Source organism: Oreochromis aureus, linkage group 16 (assembly GCF_013358895.1).
Source record: "Oreochromis aureus strain Israel breed Guangdong linkage group 16, ZZ_aureus, whole genome shotgun sequence".
Classification (NCBI taxonomy): domain Eukaryota; kingdom Metazoa; phylum Chordata; class Actinopteri; order Cichliformes; family Cichlidae; genus Oreochromis; species Oreochromis aureus.
This window is the reverse complement of record NC_052957.1, coordinates 30,474,686-30,495,795: the sequence shown is the minus strand read 5'-3', so window position 1 is coordinate 30,495,795 and position 21,110 is coordinate 30,474,686. Positions and strand designations below refer to the sequence as shown.

Below are 21,110 nucleotides of genomic sequence, written 5' to 3'. Positions count from 1 at the left end.
CGATAACGATATAACTGACGATATAATTGACACTAGACAAAATACTTTACAACTCCACAACTTTATTAGTGCAAAAAACCCCATCAATGTATTTTCACTTAAACAAGCAGCTGTTTTTTATGTGCATTAAAGTTATATAAAAATTTAACAGTGCAAATTCCTTGCTGACAGTTTAACCAAAAGGCATTTCCAGTGGAAATTGGCCGACATATCCTCAGCATAACCATGTAGAATATCCACAAAACTTAAAAAGAGGTTATACACACACACACACACACACACACACACACTACAGTAATATTATGTTGAAGCACAGTACGTATCACTCCGCGAGGCTCCTGCCTACGGTAGCCGTAATGCTCTGACAATCCATCAAGCGGTGCGGCTTCGTAACTTAGCAAAGTCGTACTGAAACATTTGACAGATTTTCGAGCGCCGTGTACCACATAAAGTCGTTTCGAGGTCAGTAAACATAACCAGAATTCACACATAAGGCACACGGGATTATAAGGGGCACTGACGATTTTCAGAAAAATCAAAGGATTGATTTTAAGTGTGCCGTATTTTCCAAACAACACGGTAATAACGACGGCCCGCTAGCATGCTCTACCAAAAATAGTGCTTTGTTGTGTATCTGACGGACGAAAGCTAAACCAGTTCCACACCACTGAAGTTGCAGCATTTTTACAAACACATTCTGGTTCATCCATTTCATTTAACGATCCACTTTCGCTCTTCTCATTCTGCGCCGCCGCCATGTGCATATGTAAACATAGGCGCTGCGCATGCGCGTTTTACCCATATTCTATCGCGATATTTAATTTTCCTATCGTTGCCCAAAATTACACCGGTATTACCATGAACGGTATGATATAGCCCAGCCCTACTCGTATCTGTGCACACAAAGGTTATTTAAATGAAGAACTAAATTGTCACTCAAAATTGAAGTTAGACAATATTTTCCACAGATTCTCCACCTCATATTACATAAAAACAAGCTATAACTGACGGTTCTTTTTCCATACCCTCAGCACTATTTTTCCATACTCTCGGCAATAACAGCTAAACTTAGGTCCTAGGACAGCACTGATTCCTTTTAGGATTTAAGTATGAACCCAAGAGTCAAGCTGGGATTGTATGGTACAATAAAAAACTTTTCTGCTAATCTCTCTGCTGCTCTAATAGTAAATCAATTAGTGAGATGAACACTTCACTAATTGGTTTAAACAATCACACACCAGAGTGGCAGCTGGAGAAACAATTTCACATAAAAATTAACAAATGCTAATATTATCAGGTAATACAAGACTTTGCTCTCAGGGCATGTTAAAATTCCAAAATTATAAACAGTACATTACTGAACGCAATGACACCCACCTTCCTCTTGAGCCTGCCCCACGGTCGTTGAAGAAGGCAGACTTGGACCTATCAGAACGTCCCCCAAAGCTGTTGTAGGCCGCATCCCTGGGAGGTCCTCCCCAGCCACCTTCTTTGTTTTCGTAATTGCCAAACCCTGTAATAAAAAATATTGGTCAATGGCAATATTTGTACCTTTTTTGGAGCGGGCAAAAGAGCCGTTACAACCGACACCCTTCTTACCAACAGCAGAACACACTTGTGTTTCCCCTAAAGCAAAAATACCATTAAATGTTACAAATCGAGTTACTCTAACAAAGTGACAAAGTTAATATTGCAAATAACAATTTACAGTTTATACAGAGTAAATATACTGTATTAAAAATAAGGGGTGGGGGAGGGTAGACTTTACAATGAAAAACTACACTACAACTAGGGCTACAGCTGGAGATTTTTAAGGACAACAGGTTTTTCCCACCTGCATTTTGCAATGGCTGATTAAACGAACCTCCACCCCTGTTACCACGGTAGGCACCACGCCCACCTCTATCATTGCGAGGGGGTCCACGCCCTCCAAAGCCCCCGTTTGTGCGGTTGTCATGGTAACCATTCACAAAGCCATTGGTGCGTCCGGAATCCCATCCAGGTGAATCTTTATTGGGTGGAAAAAGAAAAATTGAAAAAAAAAAAGAAAGAAAAGAGTTGTTAGGAAAAGCAGAAAGCGGCATGTTACTTATTTGTGTCAGTAAGCCAGTACACACGGCTGCCCTCAGTGCTGTCTATCCATGAGCCTCTCATTACTAGTTGACCTATTTTTAAATCTGAATTTCTGACAGTGGATATAAGCAACTCAATTACACGAAAACTTGGGACTGATGTCTCAAGTATAGCATCACCACCATTAGTGTCACATATTCATATTATCCAAGTTGCATAACCATGTACTTGATCTGTACAAAGGAATAGCTGTGGACAAGTCAAAGGTTTTTACATTTAATAAAAAAAAAAGTTTAAAGAAGTAGTGACTACTGAGGTGTTGCCTTTTTAATTTCTTTGGTTACACACAAGTTGTTCTACAAAGACCAGCTGAACCTCGTCTCTGCCTATATGGGACATTTACCACAACGATCTGCCCAGTTTTGGACACTGGCTGTGTCATAATTCCCATCTGTGGCCACACTGTTATCAGTGCGGGCTGAGGATGAGGCTGGTGGAGGGGGACAATGGTAGTTAGTGCTGCCATACTAAGGCATGCTGAAAAGCTCAATCTATGCCACAGCAGCATCAAGGGGCAGACCAACCAAAAAAAAAAAGTTCAACCTAAAGGGCTGATTAAACCTGCCCTGGGGCTTTTCATTTCCACCACTGTGGCAGATTTAAACATGTACAAACAACCCCAAAGACTCACAAGCACAGGCCAATCTGTCTGTGTGTAGTGAATAACTAAATTCTCTTCTGATACAGATCTGAGTCACTAAAGAGAAAAAAAATATTTCGTCAACAGAACAAAATATAATTATTATTATTTTTTTTTTTTTTACAAGCTGAATATTTGCCATTTTAAGGTACATTTCAGACAGACAACTCTGCAAACTTTAATCTTGCATATTTACAAAAACAGGTTCCGACTTGACTTTAACAAACATACATAAGCCAATTTTAAATTGAATATGACACATTGCACCTAACGTTTGTACTATGAAGCAAGAATTATCTTGATTTTATCTGGGTTTTGAGTATTACTTTGGCCCTTCACTTCTTACAAGGGTACATCACCATGGTAACCCCGCCTGCTCTGAACTAGACATGGTCTAGATTAAAAAAAAACTAAAACATCTTTTTTTGTTAATTTAAAGCACTGAAAATCTTTGTACTTCTGATAAATAGATTACTCACTTTTTTGACCCAAGACCCCCCAACCCCACCCCACACACACAAAATTATTTCAAACATTAATATATGATCTCTTTGTATTCGCCGACATATCAACTTTGCAAGCAGACTCAGCCTACGTTTGAATTCTGTACCAACAGGCACCTCTAGGCTGCAGCTGAAAGAACAAAAACTTATCAAATATTACCCATGTAATTTCCTTTCACATCTGATCTTCTGCTGCATACAGACCTGCAAATGTTGACCAGATGCTTCCATTGCCACAAGCTCAACTTGTCATGTGTAAACTTGCTTATAGCAAGAATAATGAGCACGGAGTTGATTTACTGAATTGTTAACTATCTAACCACTACTTAGCCTGTTTGCTGATGTTAGAGATATTGAAGCCAAATAACAGATATTCCAGGTATGTTGTAGCTTTGTATTACAGGGCCCAGGATTTGAGAGATTTTAGTGACTCAGAGTGGCATCAGACCCAAAAATGCATGTGGTAAAGCACAGAGTGCAGCAATGTTAGAACCTGATGTTCCAAGACAGAGTCCAGGGGACTTCAAACCAATAACCTACACAAACCAAAGAAAATTCACAAATTCATTCAAAAATACTTAAGCAAACAATACAAGTTACAACTAGAGTATGCTATTCAAACTATTTAAAATTCAAGTCAAAAACCACAGCCAATGTTTCCCATAAAACTGAACACAGCACCTTAAGAAAAAGGGAATCCACAAAACATAACTAAGGACTACAAAAAGTTAAACATCCATGACTGAATATTTGGCTGGCATTAAAGCATACAATACACACAAAGGTGTATACAAGTACGAGTTATAATTCATCTGGTGATTCTGGACTACTTACAAAAAAAAAAAAAAAAAAAAAAACAAAAAAAAAAGCACATGCCACAACACATTCACATTTTTTGAAGTCTGTGCGTCCTTCTGCCCCACAAAGAAACATTCAACAGCAAATTTATGGCATGTTCTGGAGATGCTTGCAGACCACATGCTGACAGATTTCTTTTTGTTTATAGAACTCAGATTTACACTGAATGGAAGTTAGTCTGGACAGCATGCCAGCCTACGAAGAATTAATTCAGCTCCATTACCAACTGGAGACATTAAACTCTAAAAAGCCAAACAATGATGCCCTCAGTCAACAACTATTCTCATTAAAATGCAAAACAAAAAAAAAGGCCAGGAAGAACAACTGGTAATCACTCTACTTACAAAACATGAGTTTAAGACAAACACACACAGATCATGATTCAATCATGTGCCAAGGAGGTGTGTTTGTATGCAGATTTCTGTTCTAAAGGTCAACTGCAGATTGCACTGGACACTGACTTTACACCACATAAAATAACCAAGGAAATCACCTGAGGTTATCAGCTGGAACAAAAGCCTGCATGCAACCACGTTATCAGTGCTGTGTTTAACAGCCAATCCTTTTAAAAACATAAAATGTAGGCAGAGAAAAGGCTGTGAAGTCAAAAAAAAGAACCCAGAACTGCAACTGAGAGGCTCCAGCTAATAAATATTGTGAATCCCATCAATAGTTCAATGTTCAAATAACTTGACCACTAAAGTCCTACTTTGACTTCATGGCTGAGGCTAACATGGTGTAGCGTATGCATGACTGGACAACACAAAACAAGTTGATATCGTCTTGTTATTAGTAAAACAGCCACACTAGTGATGCAATGCACTTAAAATAAAATAAAAATGCATCAGCAGCAACTCTGTTTGCAAGCTTTGAAAAATGCAGTGTTAGGCCCAGATTTGTGCTGCTTTTTTCCTCCAAGTGACCACAACAAAGCAAGGGCACACTGATTAAGCTATATACACTAAGAAACTCTGCATGGCATGCAGGTAGAGGTCAAAGTATACCACATTGGTTTCGCCAATCCCCACTGTAGGCATGGTAAAAGGCAAGCTCTTGAGAGGCCAGTCTTGGGTAACCTGAGCAAAGGTAGGGGAAGCAGGCTATAAAAAGACTCATGAGTACTGGCTCATGCAGTATGAGTGTTGGGCTTGACTTCACGCTTATAGTTACCAGTCTGACAGTCATCCCATCCTGAAGTATAGTTATTTCTGTGTCTTTGCTGACACTCTGCCTGCCATGGTTGGGGGCACGGCTTAGAAGAAACTTTGGGCACACAGCAGGTAAAGTATGGGCTTTATTATACAGTGGGAATATAGTTCTAATAAATCTAATATATTTTAACTAACTACAGTGAAGAAAAGCAATGAACCAACAGGGTGATGCTTAGATTCCACCCCCCCCCCAAAACTCCAACCAATTTCAACTGCAAGCATTCCAGCATAGAGAAGCACATCAATTAAACATGAACTCATACTTTTACAGTGGAGTGTATGGATCTAACCTGACCCTCCCTTCACACTGGCTTTGCTGGTGTGTACAAAAAATGGCTATTTCATGCATCTTAAAAAAAATGCAAGTTGCCCTCAGCAAAAGCGGACAGAAGGGACTTACAGAAATTTATTGGTGCCACTGAATAACCGCACTGTCTACCAGCGGAATAAGAATTTCCTGCTGTGGAATAAGAAAACAGTACAACGAGAAAAAACGTCAAGTGTGCAATGACACAGGAGTATGAATCCAAATGTTGCCTTTTTTTTTTTAAGTTTTAATGTCAGTTTTTGACTTACTATGCCAGGCATGACGTATGTGGATTTAAAGCCTTTAGCAGAGCAAATATGTACAGAAGTAAATTATATATAAAAAATAAAAAAACCTCCTCAGCCACCCCACCCTGGCTACAAAACCAAAATATTACCTCAGTCTTTAAAAAAAATAAATCAGTAAAACACAACCCCCCACCCACCAACCCACCCTCCCTCCGCATTCCCCTTTATCAGAGCAGCCAATAGCTAGCACTCCTCTTGTTCACATGCGAGACACTGCACCAACCAAAGAATACGCGTCAGAAAAATTGCGCATGAAAATACTCGAACCAAATCAAAACTTTTGAAAATTGCCATATTATCCTACTTATGAGCAGTCTAGGGCAAAAATACAGAGCCAGAGCTGTAATACAATACCACTTGCCCTACTTTTGCAGTGCCAAAATAAGTTCTCATGCAAAGATGCAGAAAGCCCAATTGACATTACGTTGTCCTCAATCTCTGCCTAGGACAAATGTTCCCTCATTTTGTATGCTCTAAAATGCAGCAAACAATGCACAACTACCAATTTTTTGGTACGGATTTGGTCAAGATTATAAGATGGATCTTGTTAGAGCCTCATTTTTTTTTCCCCTCAATTGTGCTTGCTTTTACCATGCTCTGATGGGCATTTATCATCAACAAAAAAGAAACTGGTGTTGATGGGCCAACAGCAGATCGGCAGGTAAGTGTTAAACTTACCGTTTTTGGGAGCATCTTTGTTCCTCAAGTGAGGTGGAATGTAACGTCCTGGAAAGAGGGGAAAAAACAAGTTTACCAAATGTATGAAATCTGGCAATATTAGTGATTATGAGTACAACTGTAGACTTAAATAATGCTTTGGGCTTATTCCCCCAAGCAGGTTTTAAAAAGTTCTATTATAAACAAGGTAATTTTCCTTTGTCTCTGGTGCCAAAGAACTCCATGAAATTCGTACCACACTGTAAACAACGTTACACAAGGCTTACGCTGATAAAGCAGCGTTATCGATTTACATTTACCACTGACAAGTAAAATCTGCTTTATTACTTACTGCCAGTTCCTCCACCTTGTCCGTCAGCCGAGTTCAAGTCTAGGGCAGCAAGCTATAAATTACAAAGAAAAAAAATAAACATATTTTTTTAAAAGGTAAAAAACTAACTACAACACACAATGGCTATATTTGAAAACCTTTACTTGACTGGAAACACTGGTTAGCCACTTTTTTTAAGCGGGGCAGCTTAAAGTGGATTTCTAAATAACCGAGGTTAGAATTTACGATCATTGAAGTTAGGCCCAACAATAAAAAAAAAAAAAAAAAAAAAAGAAAAAAAAAGAAAACTATATATACCGGAAATTAAAAAAAAAAATCGCCTCTTAATTTCGACTCTTAAATTTATATTCCAAGCGACTTAAAAAATTTAGAAGATTACATTTCAGAAATAATAGTCGCTGAAAAACTGTGCCAACATTTTTTCCTGCGCCACGTTTCAGGTTCAGAAGGCCTCACTCTAGCCGGGCTAACGCGGTTGGATACCGGCCGGGTGGTAAATGTTAGCCAACCCTGTATATTTCCACTGATTTCAGTACGTTTTCACCAGAGTTCGTTCACTTATTATACTTAACATGGTTTGGGGCGACAGCTTGCCGTATTTTAAGGTAAAAACTTCAAGTGTCTGAGCTTGTTAGTCCCAATTAGCCATCACAACGCATCGGCAAGCGTCGCCATCACAAACGTCGTCACCTCCATTTTAGCAGCCGCAGCGTTAGCCTAGCCTAGCTCCAGGCGAGGAAGTTGGCTAACGAAGCGCTCAATTTCTCCTCGAAACTACATGTGCGTAATGGAAAATTCCAAAATTTCTAGGAGAAAAACAGAACAACAAAATAGTTTCTTACCTGCTGATCTAGACCGTGTGGATTATCAACGACCACATGACTCATAACTAAAGAGAGTAGTGGGGGATTATTTCTGAAGAGAAAGGATTTTCTTTGTTAGCACAGCCGGCTATTCCCGTAATGTTAAAGCTTTTTTTCTGTACAAATTACGAACTTGAATCGACAGTTATCTATAAAGTTCCCCTGAAGATTACGTTTACTTTAAATAAATAAAACGACGTTATTTGTTATAAATATAAATTCTGATCAAGTTTCCGATTGAAATGATCGTTGCGGAGCTGTTCAGCAAAAACCCCCTCCCGGCAGGCTTGACCGTGGTGGAATGAGACACCGAAGGTTCAGGTAGCGCGAGATATCGCTTTTGCAACCTCAGGTCGGCGGGCTACAAAGCAAATATCGCGATGGTTCCTTTAATCTCTGATTGGTTTAGCCAGGGAAACATGAAACCCGACCCCTAGCATGTGTACTGCCACCGAGCAAATCGGCTGCAATTTGTCTTGAAAAAAATTAAGAAATAAAGAAAGAAAAATATGACTGAAACCTAAACATCTGTAAGACATATGTTATATCCCGCTATCAGAATCACCTGTATTTAGCCAGGTTTGTGCACACACACAAGGAATTTGACTCCACACTGCTCTCTTCATGCAAAAAAGAAACTTTTGTTAAGGAAAAAGCGTAAATCTGCGTAGTGCAATGTGCATATGACTTAAATGATATAACAGTGGGTTATTTTACAGTGTTCAACAGAGTGACAGACAGGGGGAATAAAATGCCTCTGTGGCGGCTGGTTTGAGTAAACAGCGCTCTGTAGTGCCTGCCCTGAAGGCTGCAGTTTGTACAGTCTGTGTCCAGGATGTGAGGGGTCTGCAGAGATGTTTTCTACCCGTTTCCTAACCCAGGACCTGTGCATCTCATGGATGGAGTAAAGATCAGCACTGATGATCCTCTCTGCAGACCAGAATAACCGCTGAAATCTGGCCCTGTGCTGCTTTGTGGCTGAACCAAACCAAAGAGTGATTGATGTGCAGAGGACATAGTGGATCATATCAGTGTAGAAAAAAAACAGCAATTCCTTTGGCAGGTTTCCTGAGTTGCCACAAGAAATACAACCTCTGCTGGGCCTCCTTCTATAGAGTCCATAAGGGGGACCATTTCAGATTGTGTGAAAAGATACATCATAGGAATCTGAAGTGAGCCACATTGGGGACATGTGTTGTTTAGGAATGTGAGGGGGAGAGGGTGGGGGAATTTCTCTGAAAGTCCAATGTCATCTCCACCATCTTGAACAAGTTCAGCTCTAGGTGGTTCTGACTGCACCAGTGGACCAGGTGGTCCATCTCCCATCTGTACACGTACTTGTCATTGTTCTGGATCAGATCAATGACCGTGGTGTCATCCGCGAACTTCAGGTGTTTCACAGATTATTCTCCTAAGGTACAGTCATTAGTGTAGAAGGAGAAGAACAGCCAGGAGGGCACAAACCCCTGGGGGAGGCTAGTGCTGATGGCCTGTGTGTGGGATGTGATGCTCCTCAGCCTCACTTGCTGCTGCCTGTCCGTCAGGAAGCTGGTGATCCACTGACAGCTGGAGGCGGGCACAGTAAGCTGGTTGACCTTTCGGTAGAGGATGTCTAGGATAACAGTGTTGAAGACCAAGCTCAAGTCCACGAACAGTATCCTGGCGTACGTCCCAGGTTGATCAAGGTGGTGCAGGATGTAGTGCCTCAGACAACCTGTTTGCTTGGTAGGCAAACTGTAGGGGGTCTGTGATGTCCCGTTTCAACACCAGTCTTTCAAAGGACTTAATGATCACAACAGGCCTGTACTCAGTTAACCCTGCAATGGTGGTCTTCTTTGAGACCAGGATGATGGTGGAGCATTTGAAGCAGGGGGGCACCTAACACAGCTCCAGAGGTCTGTTAAAGATTCGGGTGAAGATGGGGGCCAGTTGCTCTGCACAGACCTTCCAGCACCAGGGGACACACCATCAGGTCCCGGAGTCTTCCTGGTCTTCTGTCTCAGCCCTCTGAGGGCTGGAGGTAGTCCTTTTGTTTAGGTGTGAGTTGAGGGTGAGCAGATGGGAGGTGTGAGTTATGGTCTTTCAAATCTGCAGTAGACGGTGTTAAAGTTGTCAGGCAGTTGGGGATCCTCTTCAGGGTCGGGGGTGGACTCCTGTGGTGATGTGCTGCAGGCCTCTCCAAACTGATACAGGGTCTTTGGCTCAGAAGCTGTTTTTTTAGCTTCTCACTGTAGCTATTTAAAAAATTACACAGATGGATTTGTGGCCTTGAATCTGGAGTTTGGGGTTTACATTAGTGTTATTTGTATTTTTTGTTCTTTACGTTTATCTTTAAAAATAAACAAGCACTGGAGAGGGGTCAGAACATCAAATGGGACAATTATAGCCTGCTACTGGATATACTGACCTAGACTGCGTAGCTATACCTGGCTGGATTGGTTTGTTTTGCCTGCTGAACAAATGCTAGCCTGTCTGGCTTTTTTGGGTAATGAGAAAAATCGAAACTGCAAAGTAAGTCAGATATGTTGATACATTTCTAATTTTGGAAGGGTATAAATTGCCTTGAGGCAACTGCTGTTGTGATAAACTGAATTAAATGACAGCAGAAATTAGACAGCAAGTATAAGTGTCTGCTTTGGATAAACAAAATGTCAGTATAATTTGAATAATATGGAAACATATAAAAGAGCACTGATCCAGGCAAATATACAGTAACCTCCTGTGCAACTTTCCACACAGCGTCCTCTTCACCACAGTGACAGTGGACAGACGACACCTACTCACATGGAGCTAAAAGAGAATTAGATAGATCAGAGAAGTCTGCGCAACATCTTTCCACAATTTCTAGAATCAGAATTTCAACATTGGATTGAAACATTGCATCTAGGGTGGGTAAATCTCACTCTCAAGCCTTTTGTAACCTCAGAATAAGGTCAAGTATAAGCTGAGTCAAAGACTGCCCCTTCTGTTCTACTCTTAACCCCCCATCTGTTGTTAGCCTAGCAGCGTGCCTTCTGTCTGCACTCAGGCCAGGCTGTTTGGCCAGGTCTTGTTATTTATCCCTCCTTCTCAGTGCAGTACTAGTAAAGTGAAGGAAGCCTTAATAGACCATATGCTGCTGGGATAAGGTGTGCCACAGGTAAGTGGCTACTAGAACAAAGTTCAAGTGGTAAGAGGTTTTTCCAAGATGACATGCCATAAATGAAGCTGATAGTGAGGGAACCCTTCCTCTTTTACCTTTTACCAAAATGCCACAGCAAGCGAGTATAATTCACAGTCTCTTTCACACCACTGAGCCAAGACAGTGGTGTGGTGTAGTAACTGTTGATATACTTGATCTTTACTTGTGCTTTCAGGGTGCACAGGGACTACGGCCACTTGAAAGCTGTTTCAGCAGTAGTTTGTTTTAATAGTAGCTGCCCTGAAGCACAAGACTAAACCATAGTCTCATTACAACTTCAAATATGATTAATTCTGCTGAGCAGCAGAAGTAAAGAAGAGTTTATCACCCGATCGTGGCTCAAGAGTTGGGAGTGTAATCGGAAGGTTGCCGGTTCGAGCCCCGGCTTGGACAGTCTCGGTCGTTGTGTCTTTGGGCAAGACACTTCACCCGTTGCCTACTGGTGATGGTCAGAGGGCCCGGTGGCGCCAGTGTCCGGCAGCCTCGCCTCTGTCAGTGCGCCCCAGGGTGGCTGTGGCTACAATGTAGCTTACCATCACCTGTGCGTGAATGGGTGGATGACTGGATGTGTAAAGCGCTTTGGGGTCCTTAGGGACTAGTAAAGCGCTATACAAATACAGGCCATTTACCATTCTTTGTACCTTTTTGGAGTGAAGGAGTTAAAGAGTGATAGGCATTGGACTAAACCACTGCCACGGATATGAAGGGGAGTCCATTTTTTAAACACATAAGATATAAAACCCAAATTTATTTCATAATCATCATCGCATTCATTTTAACAGGGGAAAAAGGGAAGAAGATTAAAATTAAAATTGTAGCTCTTGTTGCAAAGTGCACATAAAGAGCAACAATATGGCTAGAAAATAAAAACTGTATTTATTTACAATTTCTCATAAATAATAAAAATCCATTTTATGCCCTATCAGCAACCCAGGCCCATCACACAATTCAGAAGCATTAAAAATGTCTTAGCCCCTTTGCTCTACACCTGACACATAATGCTCTTTACAGCTGCACATCAATCTTCATCATTACATCATAAAGAATTGTGTAATTGTTGTTTTTGTATGTGTTTCCGTTACGTTACAGACTTCTCTTGCCGTCTGATTCACCTGCTAAAATAGACAGCACAGAGTTGGAGCTTCTTCTTCGACTTCAGCATGGGATCCTAGTACTTCCTGCACCACTGCTCTTTAAACAGCTCATGCTATATTTGCACCTCTCTGCTGAATGCCTCAGCATTAGTCATCCTCTATTACTCATGTGGCGTGTATTTGTGAACACACCGGGAGAGCACAGAGGAGCTCCTGCCTACTAAAAAATGCAGCTTAACTTGATACAAAAGTGGTCAGGGTGTGGGTGCCACAGAGGACCATTGAGCCGGAATTCTTTGTGTTTGTGTAGCTTCACTCTCGGCAGTTCTTTTCTCCTGTTCTTGGAATAATTTTAATTCTGCGGGATTTACTTGTCCCAGTTAAAGTAATCCAGACACGTGGAGTATCAGCGGTCTTTTTATTCCTCAACCTGGCAGGTTTGAGGCTTGTCTGGTGGAATTTGTGACTCCATCTGCTGGACAAATTCTGTTACATGTGCTGGAGTTACAAAGGCCACTCTGCTGCACTCTTGGGGTGGCAGGAGCTGATTATTTTACACGAAGTTGAAATTTATCATTAACCTAAATTCTTTAAATGTATTTAAGCAAAAAGCCCCACCTCTTAATGCAGCAGCGCTTTTTGGAGCTTATTTACACATCATTTTAGAAAACTTTATTTAAAACCTCTCATGGAAACATCCCAATGCTATTGTTATTAGCTAAAACTGAGGAAGACACTTACGGCCTTTACTATATTTATGTCCATTCCTGAATATATCTGCCAGCATGAAAGTGTAGGACATCAATTATGAAGTTTTTTGTTGCTGAGATAGTTTAGTGTGTAAATACTTAGTATTGATGAACAATTGCTTGAAAAGAATAAAAGAACAACACAGCTAAAGTTTTAATTGAACATATTTGCAGCTTCTTTTTGTTGATAATAATTTTTGCTGGCATGATGCAGATGTTACAGTACACGTTTACCATGTAAACAAACTGTAATGATCAGTCTCCAGACACCAGGGGGCACTGCAGAGAAGCCTGACGAGAGTTTCCCAATGTCTGCAGTTTTTGCTATGCACTTTAGCAAAGTGGACATTAAATATCCTAATTAGAGAAGTGACTTTGCTTGAATGCATTCTGGCAACATTTGGAAGATGTGTTAAAGTGAGTCTATTATGGGTTTTTTAAAATATATTTTCTCCTAAAATATGGCAAAAGTTTTGAATAATGGTGATCAGTGTGTGTAGATGTAATCTCGGTGAGTCTAAAGCTTAGATTCAGACTGCTCTAAACACTTCTTTTTTGCTATGCTTGTCCACAGATTGCATAAGATAAATATACATGGCAGATATAAAAAGTGAAGACAGCATAGACGTATCTTAAAACTGGATTCTCTTTAACTGCCTGCAGACTTCCAGTTGTAACAGCTCAATCACTAGTTTCAGATTAAAATGGAACACAAATAGGAACAGTGACAATACGTGTGTGTGATATCTACCCCTTGCTTGTCATAACAGGTCTTCATCATATGACAGGTGATACCATGAGGCCACATCCTTCATACTGTTTAATGCAGCCAAAAATCCTTATCTACTTGACAATGTGACTGTGGTGAACAGCGCCACTCCTTGGCTGCTGGAAGAACATCTCTGAATGAAAACAATGTCAATGAGTTAAAACAAAACCATTTTTATTGAGACAAAGATTAAAAAACATTGAAACACTGATTATAAAAGAAGACAGCAAGAAAAGATCCTACATTTTAGCACACACACACACACACACACACACACACACAGTGTAGTGAATCAGTTCATCTCTCTTCCCATCACTTCCCCTCTCTCTTCTGAAACTGCAGGCATCCTTTTATGCGGCATCACCAGCCAAACATGTACTCCATCGCCTTGGAAACAAAGCTGTCATCCTTCCTGGGTGTCTGTCTGTCTGCTACCACCTAAACACAGACACACATGCATTTATAGTCGAAGAAAAACAAGAGGTCAACTCTTTTAAAGTTGACCAGACTAAACCCTTGGGTAAAAGGTCACCTGGTAGTCGCTGCCTGAGTTCCTGTAGGTGGCACTGAGTGGCCTGATTGCAGAGCGAGGGGTGGTAGGGAGCGCGGAGGAGGAGAAGGAGGAGGAGACGGGAGTAGAGACAGCCTCAGTGCTGTCCATCACGCTCTGAGAGACAGATAAACAAACTTCACTGCTACTTCAAACTCAGTTTCACTTAGGGTGGACAATCGATCACAGCTCAGAGAGAAGATCAGACAGGAGCAGGGAGCAGCAGGAACCCAACCTTGTCTATGCAGGGTTTGACTCCCACCATGATGGAGTCACCAAACACCTTTCCATCTTTGGACAGCGCTTTCCTGGCCTGAAGTCTGGACTGATACTGAAGGTGCATCCAGTTACCAGGAGACGCCATCTGTCAGCACATCATCAATACGTTAAGTTAGTTCACAGCAATACACCTCAAACTCCAGTTGCCTCTCTGGTTGGGCTGTGACTCTTCTGGGCTCTAAATCACAAACACCATCCAACACTGACTCAGGGCTCCAACAGCCTGTCTGTGCTCTGATTTCAGGGTGTTTCAATAGACAGAGTGTCCGCTCTAGACCACAGACAGCATAACAGACAGATGCAGCTTCCAGGTCTGAAAAGTGAAGCCAACAATGAAGCAGTTTTAAACATATGTGGTTTCACAGTCAGACTCACTCATCGCATCTGATTTCCAAACACCTGTGATTGCAAACAGGTGCCATCATCTCACAGTTAATTCCACTGACCAATAATTTTTATCATACGTTTCTTCAAAAACGTTTTTTTCCCCTGACAGAAATGAGATAATAAGATAACTAAATAAAAACTAAGCATGAGGACAAAAAAAAAAACAAAACAAAACTACAATGAAATGTATTGACACTTTGAAATAAAACAAATAGAAACAAGATGAAAATATTATGAAGACAGAAGATCCAATCAGAACCAATTCATTCATGCCTCGTAGAAAGGCAGGACGAGTTTGGAAATAAGGTAATCATGTTGTGATTACAAGATTAGCTGTGCATATTTGAACTGCTCCGAGCTAAGGTTTGACTTTTTTTTGGACATGGTACAACTAGCTCCCATGTTCCCCCATTTCCTCATGAAAGTGCAACAAAATGTCAACGCTTGGGAGGAAGTGAAGAGCAGACGCATGGACACATTTCACATTTGATGTCAAGGTAAATCAGATGCTTTGTAAGCCGTGTGGATCAACTCTCACTGGTAACAAACAACTTTTACACTTTAGTCACTGACTCAACTTTAGATTTAGTCTACTATAATCTTATGATATTTAGCCGACTAAAACTAAAAGAATTTAGATGCCTTAATCTGTGTCAAAGTTATTACTGCTACATCCATCGTTTATACTGTCAATAATGTAGACACGTTCCCATCAAATAAAGCTAGAAAAGGCCAAAAGAATTAATACAATAATAATAATAAAAAAAGAAAGCTTTGGTGATGTGCTGCATTAAATCTACTGAAAGAAACAGTAGACAGCGATACTATAAAGGGATGCACTATCTGCAAATTCAAAATTCAAAGAAGAAGAAAAAAATAAATAAAAATAAGGAACAGTAAAGCCTTAACGTGTAGAAGGGCATCTAGGAGCAGAGGGCACTCACTCACACACAGCTATGTTAACATAGCAAGGTAAACAAGTGAGCTAAAGGACATATGGCCCACATTGTAATTGTTGGTATGAGCCAAACATGGCAACACAGCACAGCCACTGCAACACACACGGCAGACGTCACTGCTTGTTTACATTCTGGCAAATCTGTGGCCTCTTGTTTCTAGTGACATCACGCAGACCGTGACTCATCACCTCTCAGAAGTACTTATCACCATAGTTCCATGCAACTTATGGGAAAAAGGGAGTGAAAAAGAGTGCTTTTGTAAAAATCAGTGAACCCCAAGAGATCTGAACCCTCAGATAAGTTCTGCTACAATGTCATATTTCACTTAGTCTGTTGGTACTTGTTCAGAGCCAATACTAGGAAAGTGATTAGGAAGTGATGCAAAACCAGCAGTCATAAAATGTTTTTGATAGACATTTCATCAGTCTGTAGGAAATGGCAGCCATCAGGACCTGTGGTGTCTAAGAAGAGGTCAAGAAAAACCCCAGTGACTTAAAAAGATTGAGGCATGACCTTCAATGATGCTCAGTAGGAAACCTTTCCTGCATCTTCAGAATGAATTTGAATGCCTAAAGTTTACAAATAAACATCCAGAGGCGCGATGCATTTTGGAAACATGTCCTTTGGACTGACGTCATTAAAACAGATGTTTTTAGCTCAACAAGTGTTAGTTGGTAGTTAGGGCCTGTGCTGCAGGCACTGGCACTGAAAATACAGTTAGGTCCACAAGATGTGACCGTGCATTTTGGTCCCATCTTGACTGTTTGATTTAAAGTCCACTGTGATTGTATTCAGATGCAAAAATATAAAAGTGTCACCGTCCATATACTTATGGACTTAACTGTATTTCACTGCTAGCAGGTATAATGGATTCAGTTGAACACCAGAAATGTCAGGAAGCAAACATGTTATTCTGCTCTCTCTCTCTCATGTACTGTGCCCTGCAGTCACGTGGCCTTCTGCTCTGCCGTGATGAACTGCAGCTAGTGATGGTGTCCTTGTTCTGCTCTGGAGGTCTGCAGCGATCCGGAGGGACAGGCAGGTGATTCTTGTGCCACTACAGCAAGTTCATCCATGGGTCCATGGACTGACTGGAGAACTAGCTGATTATATTATGTAACTGAGTTTTTGTTCCTATGTATTGGGTGGATTTCTTAGGTGTATTTTATCACAGTTCTTTTCCAGGAGGACTGGGATAAAATCCCATGAAAAGTTCCCATTCTTGATTTTCACTATATCATCTTTAACTCTGTTTTAGTATTTGTTTTTACTATTGGAACACAGCTTATCTTTTATTTGTTTGCATATTAACGGTATATAGTTAATATGCAAACACTATATGATATAGTGCCCCTTTGATCAGACACAAATATCCCGCAGTGTGATAATGACATACATCAGTGCGATGTTCTCTGTAACTATGAAAACACAGCTGTGCGAGTGTCTCACCGTGTGTTTGAGGATGTTTCCGTATTGAGCGAACTGCAGCAGGATGTAGGAAGCCGAGGCTGGAGGGAAACTAAAACACACAGACATACCCTTAATGTACATAGAGTGCATTTAAACTGAAGTGTGATGAAGTGTGAGCATAAATACCCAAACACTGTGACCCAGGTCTGGTCCAGCTGGTCGTCAGATGACAAAGACTCTCCCTGAGTGTAGAAGGGGTCCACCTGAGCTGGAGACAGACACATCTGCTGCATGCCTGTCGGGACAGAGATGTTACCCAGTTAATCCCCATAAAGGCTCACTGTGAGCAAAAGAATAAACCTTTTCAGTGCCAACACAAACAAAGCTTTGTGCACTGATGTGTCAGTATCTGCAACTGCAAGTGTTATTGGGTTTTACAGCAACAAACAATGAAAGAATGCAGGTAAGCTACTAGCTACCAATTCTCCTAATGGTTCAGTGACAGTAGAATGAAATTAATAATAATAATAATAATGGATTGCAATAATAATATAGCGCTTTTGCATTTACCCAAAGCGCTTTTCTAGGCAATGCCACTATTCATTCACTCTCACATTCACACACTGGTGGAGGCAAGCTACAGTTGTAGCCACAGCTGCCCTGGGGCAGACTGACAGAAGCGAGGCTGCCATATCGTGCCATCGGCCCCTCTGGCCAACACCAGTAGGCAGTAGGGTAAAGTGTCTTGCCCAAGGACACAACGACCAGGACAGAGAGGACGGAAAGTAGGACGGAAACCTCCTTTTAAACTAGAAGAGAGAAGGGAAAAATACTAAATGTGGCTGTCTAGTGATTTACAACCATGTTCTAGTTATATTCCCACATACAAGTTGCAAAGTGTCTGTTTTGCAGTTTTATCATCCAGCAGCCACGTCACTATTTGTCTTGTCTATTAACACAGAAAAAATGATCACAGACAGACTTCATCCGTTTTGCCATCTTGATGCAACAAAGTTGCTTTGAAGACAGCAACTGACTGCGAGACGTCCCAGCCCTGCCACCCATCTTTGAAGCAACCAGCCTAAAGAAAACATGGCCTCATATTTGTTGCACACTGTCGCAATAATTATGGTTGTGCCACAATCTCATACCACCATTTTCCCTTAGTGTCACTGTGATCAAACTGCAATCTAAATCTAGGCTAGTCAAAAAGTAAGAAAAGAGTAACATTTTCTAATTAGTGCTACGACCAACACTCTGTTTCCCTTTATAAAACAGAATATGCTTTTTCTGACCACTAACTTTCTAGATAAAAGTACCACCAGGAATTCCACTTCTCCCATTTACAACATCCACTAAGGGCATAAGCGTGAGGAGTGAGAGGATTTTGGGCAGCTGTGGATATAGATCTGTCACTCCATAACTAAGCAGTGAACCAGTGCTACAGATGACAGTAATAATTAGTATAACCAACCTCATAGTTCTGGTCCCATCAAAGTTTGATTGTTGACTTAGCCGGCTAATCCCTCACTTCACTAGCTACAATGACTTCTGTCACCAGCTGCTCTTTTTATTTATTTACATTTTTTTTTAAGTACTCTCAGGAAGCCATTGTTTTTAAATGTTTCTACAACAAAAATATCCTTGATGACTTCTAGCCATTGCAGCACATAACACAAACATTACTGTTAGAAGTTGTTGTAAAGTCACTATGAACAGAGTAGTAGCAGTGTCAGTGTGCACCTGTTCCTGGAGTGGAGGCCTGACGTGCTGACAGAGGAGACTGCATGACTGGGAACGACTGTAGAGAGAGTTAATCAGACAGAGGAACATAATTTTAAAAAGCCTTTTTCACATGTCATCATGAACTTTGATTAAACACAAGCACTAGCCAGTCATCTGGCCTGTAATGAGCCTTGTCACACTGGGTTTTTTTGGTTTGCATCATTGCCTACTATATGTTTACTTTCATCGTGCACATGATCACCTGCTCAGGAACCAATTGTGTGCCATTCAACCACCTGTATCTATTCCTGAACATCTGTGAACATATGAAAATCATATTGATCATGCATGATGATGTACAGAAATTAAGTCCCCATGAAATGCTATAAGGCCTCCATGAATCACTACCTTATTGAGGGTAGAGGCATTCCTGTTCGTGAAAGATCCCAGGAGCTATGCTGTCCTGTCCCAAACTAGTCCTGGGTTTGGTTCTTTACTAAATGTGATTCAAAAGACTGCTCTGTGAAGAAGTATGGCCTACGTGAGCTCACTGGACACAAGGTGACTGTGTCTGACCTGGGGTCGGGGTTCATTGGGGAGCGTCTGATGGCCGAGCCTTCACCCATTTGCATTTCTTAATTCAGTCTCCCTCTCCAAAAACCCTCCTGCTGTTGTCTCAGTTACAAAACCAGGAGGTGGCAGCTTTCATGTGAAAATAGACGGTTTAACAATTCACTTTACCGTGCATGCTTACTCACCTGTCTGTGTGCAGCAAGAGGTGTCGCTACAGTAACCAGGTCGTCATGGATACTGCGAACAGGCGGGGCTCCACTCTTGTCTTTGGGTGTGGGGACAACAGGCTGCATGGCAGAACCTCCACCACCACCTCCTCCTCCATTTAAAATAAGTTAAGTATGAATATCAGTCACTAATGAATCTAAAATATAAGCTTTAGACAACAATCAGGTGTGTCTCTTCTTCCACTCACCTCGATGTGTGCTTGTGCTATCTGCAAGTGGTGAGGCCAAGCTAAAAGGGCGAGGCTGTGGGCTAGCTGGAGCTGGCAGGTCACCCATCAGGAAACCGGGCAGAAACTGAGCTCCAGAGGTTGGCTTAGGAGAGGTAGGAGAGCCCAGGGTCATCGGCTCTGAGCCCACTGAGAGACAGGGATAATTTCATGACAGACGGTCCAAAACAGCCATTAATAGAAATAAAGCTTTAGCGCTTAGATGCTAGTATATTATTAAGAAGCTTCTGATAGCATGTCTTTCTCTGACACTCTGACAAGCGGGAAGAAATGCCCCAAATCTAGGTGTTTATTATCAATGTTAAATCTGGAGATGAACGCAAATTGGTGTATATATAATTTGAATAATGCTTTGTGTAGAGGAATCTTAGCTACTGAAAAAAGAACGTTCTCATGGTGTGAACTTATTTTTTTTTTAACTTATTCTCTCGTCTTAGGACATCCGCAGTTTATAAAAATGCTAACTAATGATTAAAGTATTCATCAATATATATATATATATATATATATATATATAAATTATACTAAAATACAGCCACTTGTGGTCGACACATGACTTTTTTTAATGCTTTACCTTCTACAGCGCCAGAAGCAAGAAAATAAGCACCGCTGCTCCAACATAGAGTTGACAGATGACATGCTTGCCTAATAAACCCATAAATGCCGAATATATAATATCATCAAACTGAACACAACGGGTTAAGATTTCAAAAAGTTTCCCTTACCTTGTAACTCCATCTCTGTTTCTTTCCTTTCTGGCCGCGATTTTCAAAAGTAGGAAGTGACGCTCGGAAAAAGGGATGGCAGCCGGCTAACGCGGCTAGCAAAGCTAAATGATGTGTCACAATAACTCACTGTTACTGCACCGTAAACGCGACTAGGAGTCAGTGCTGTGTTTAAGGATCTAAACTGTTACAGCTGACCGGTTTAAAATCTGCTCTTTCAGTCCAACACGGGGTGTTTCCGGAGCTCAGAGGTGCTGGGAGAAAAGGCTGATGCTAAACTGGAAGTACTACAGCTTACTTCCGGCGAATTTAGAAAGCGTCAATGTGATGACGCGTTCAATTGCCCTGCGTAACATCGTTCATTTGTATTTTTCTAATGAATGAAATGAACGTACAAACAGCGAGGAAGCGGTACAGAAAAAT

The 21,110-nt window shown here is 41.1% G+C and overlaps 2 protein-coding genes across 16 annotated transcripts in view; both read right to left on the bottom strand.

Moving 5' to 3' along the window:
* ddx3xa (DEAD-box helicase 3 X-linked a) overlaps positions 1-8,134 on the bottom strand; it is a 16,503-nt gene extending 8,369 nt beyond the window's left edge. For 2 of the 12 annotated variants that reach the window (XM_039600047.1, XM_039600050.1), the window contains exons 1-8: positions 7,812-8,134; positions 6,970-7,021; positions 6,639-6,686; positions 5,746-5,805; positions 5,305-5,397; positions 5,139-5,210; positions 1,835-2,008; positions 1,378-1,513 (exon numbers count right to left, since the gene is read on the bottom strand). In XM_039600047.1, the coding sequence (XP_039455981.1) occupies positions 1,378-1,513; positions 1,835-2,008; positions 5,139-5,210; positions 5,305-5,397; positions 5,746-5,805; positions 6,639-6,686; positions 6,970-7,021; positions 7,812-7,856 (680 nt within the window). In that variant the 5' untranslated portion in view covers positions 7,857-8,134. The remainder of the gene's footprint in view (positions 1-1,377; positions 1,514-1,834; positions 2,009-5,138; positions 5,211-5,304; positions 5,398-5,745; positions 5,806-6,638; positions 6,687-6,969; positions 7,022-7,811) is intronic. The other 10 variants (XM_039600052.1, XM_039600054.1, XM_039600049.1 and 7 more) reach the window with 9 other exon arrangements.
* On the bottom strand, positions 276-20,995 carry nup35 (nucleoporin 35). 4 transcript variants are annotated; one of them, XR_005608645.1, is made up of 10 exons: positions 20,688-20,993; positions 19,921-20,091; positions 19,694-19,830; positions 18,954-19,011; positions 17,397-17,505; positions 17,250-17,319; positions 14,411-14,539; positions 14,158-14,292; positions 13,877-14,063; positions 276-290 (listed from the first exon to the last, which is right to left on the bottom strand). XR_005608645.1 is itself a non-coding variant. In XM_039600060.1 (9 exons), the coding sequence occupies exons 1-9, from the start codon at positions 20,698-20,700 to the stop codon at positions 13,986-13,988; spliced, it is 897 nt and encodes a 298-aa protein (XP_039455994.1). In that variant the 5' UTR covers positions 20,701-20,995; the 3' UTR covers positions 13,779-13,985. The 4 variants fall into 4 exon arrangements, 3 of the variants coding, with proteins under 3 accessions (XP_039455994.1, XP_031604298.2, XP_039455993.1); XM_039600060.1 differs by lacking the exon at positions 276-290 and having other exon boundaries at positions 13,779-14,063; positions 19,924-20,091; positions 20,688-20,995; XM_031748438.2 differs by lacking the exon at positions 276-290 and having other exon boundaries at positions 13,779-14,063; positions 19,694-19,827; positions 19,924-20,091; positions 20,688-20,995.
* Between the last annotated feature and the right edge of the window lie 115 nt (positions 20,996-21,110).

Excerpts from the sequence above, each read along its gene's own strand:
- nup35 (XM_039600059.1), bottom strand. Across the intron at positions 19,831-19,920 it reads CACAAGCACACATCGAGGTG|GAGGAGGAGGTGGTGGTGGA; the intron begins AGTGGAAGAAGA and ends TTATTTTAAATG. Across the intron at positions 19,012-19,693 it reads CTCTTGCTGCACACAGACAG|TCGTTCCCAGTCATGCAGTC; the intron begins GTGAGTAAGCAT and ends CTCTCTCTACAG.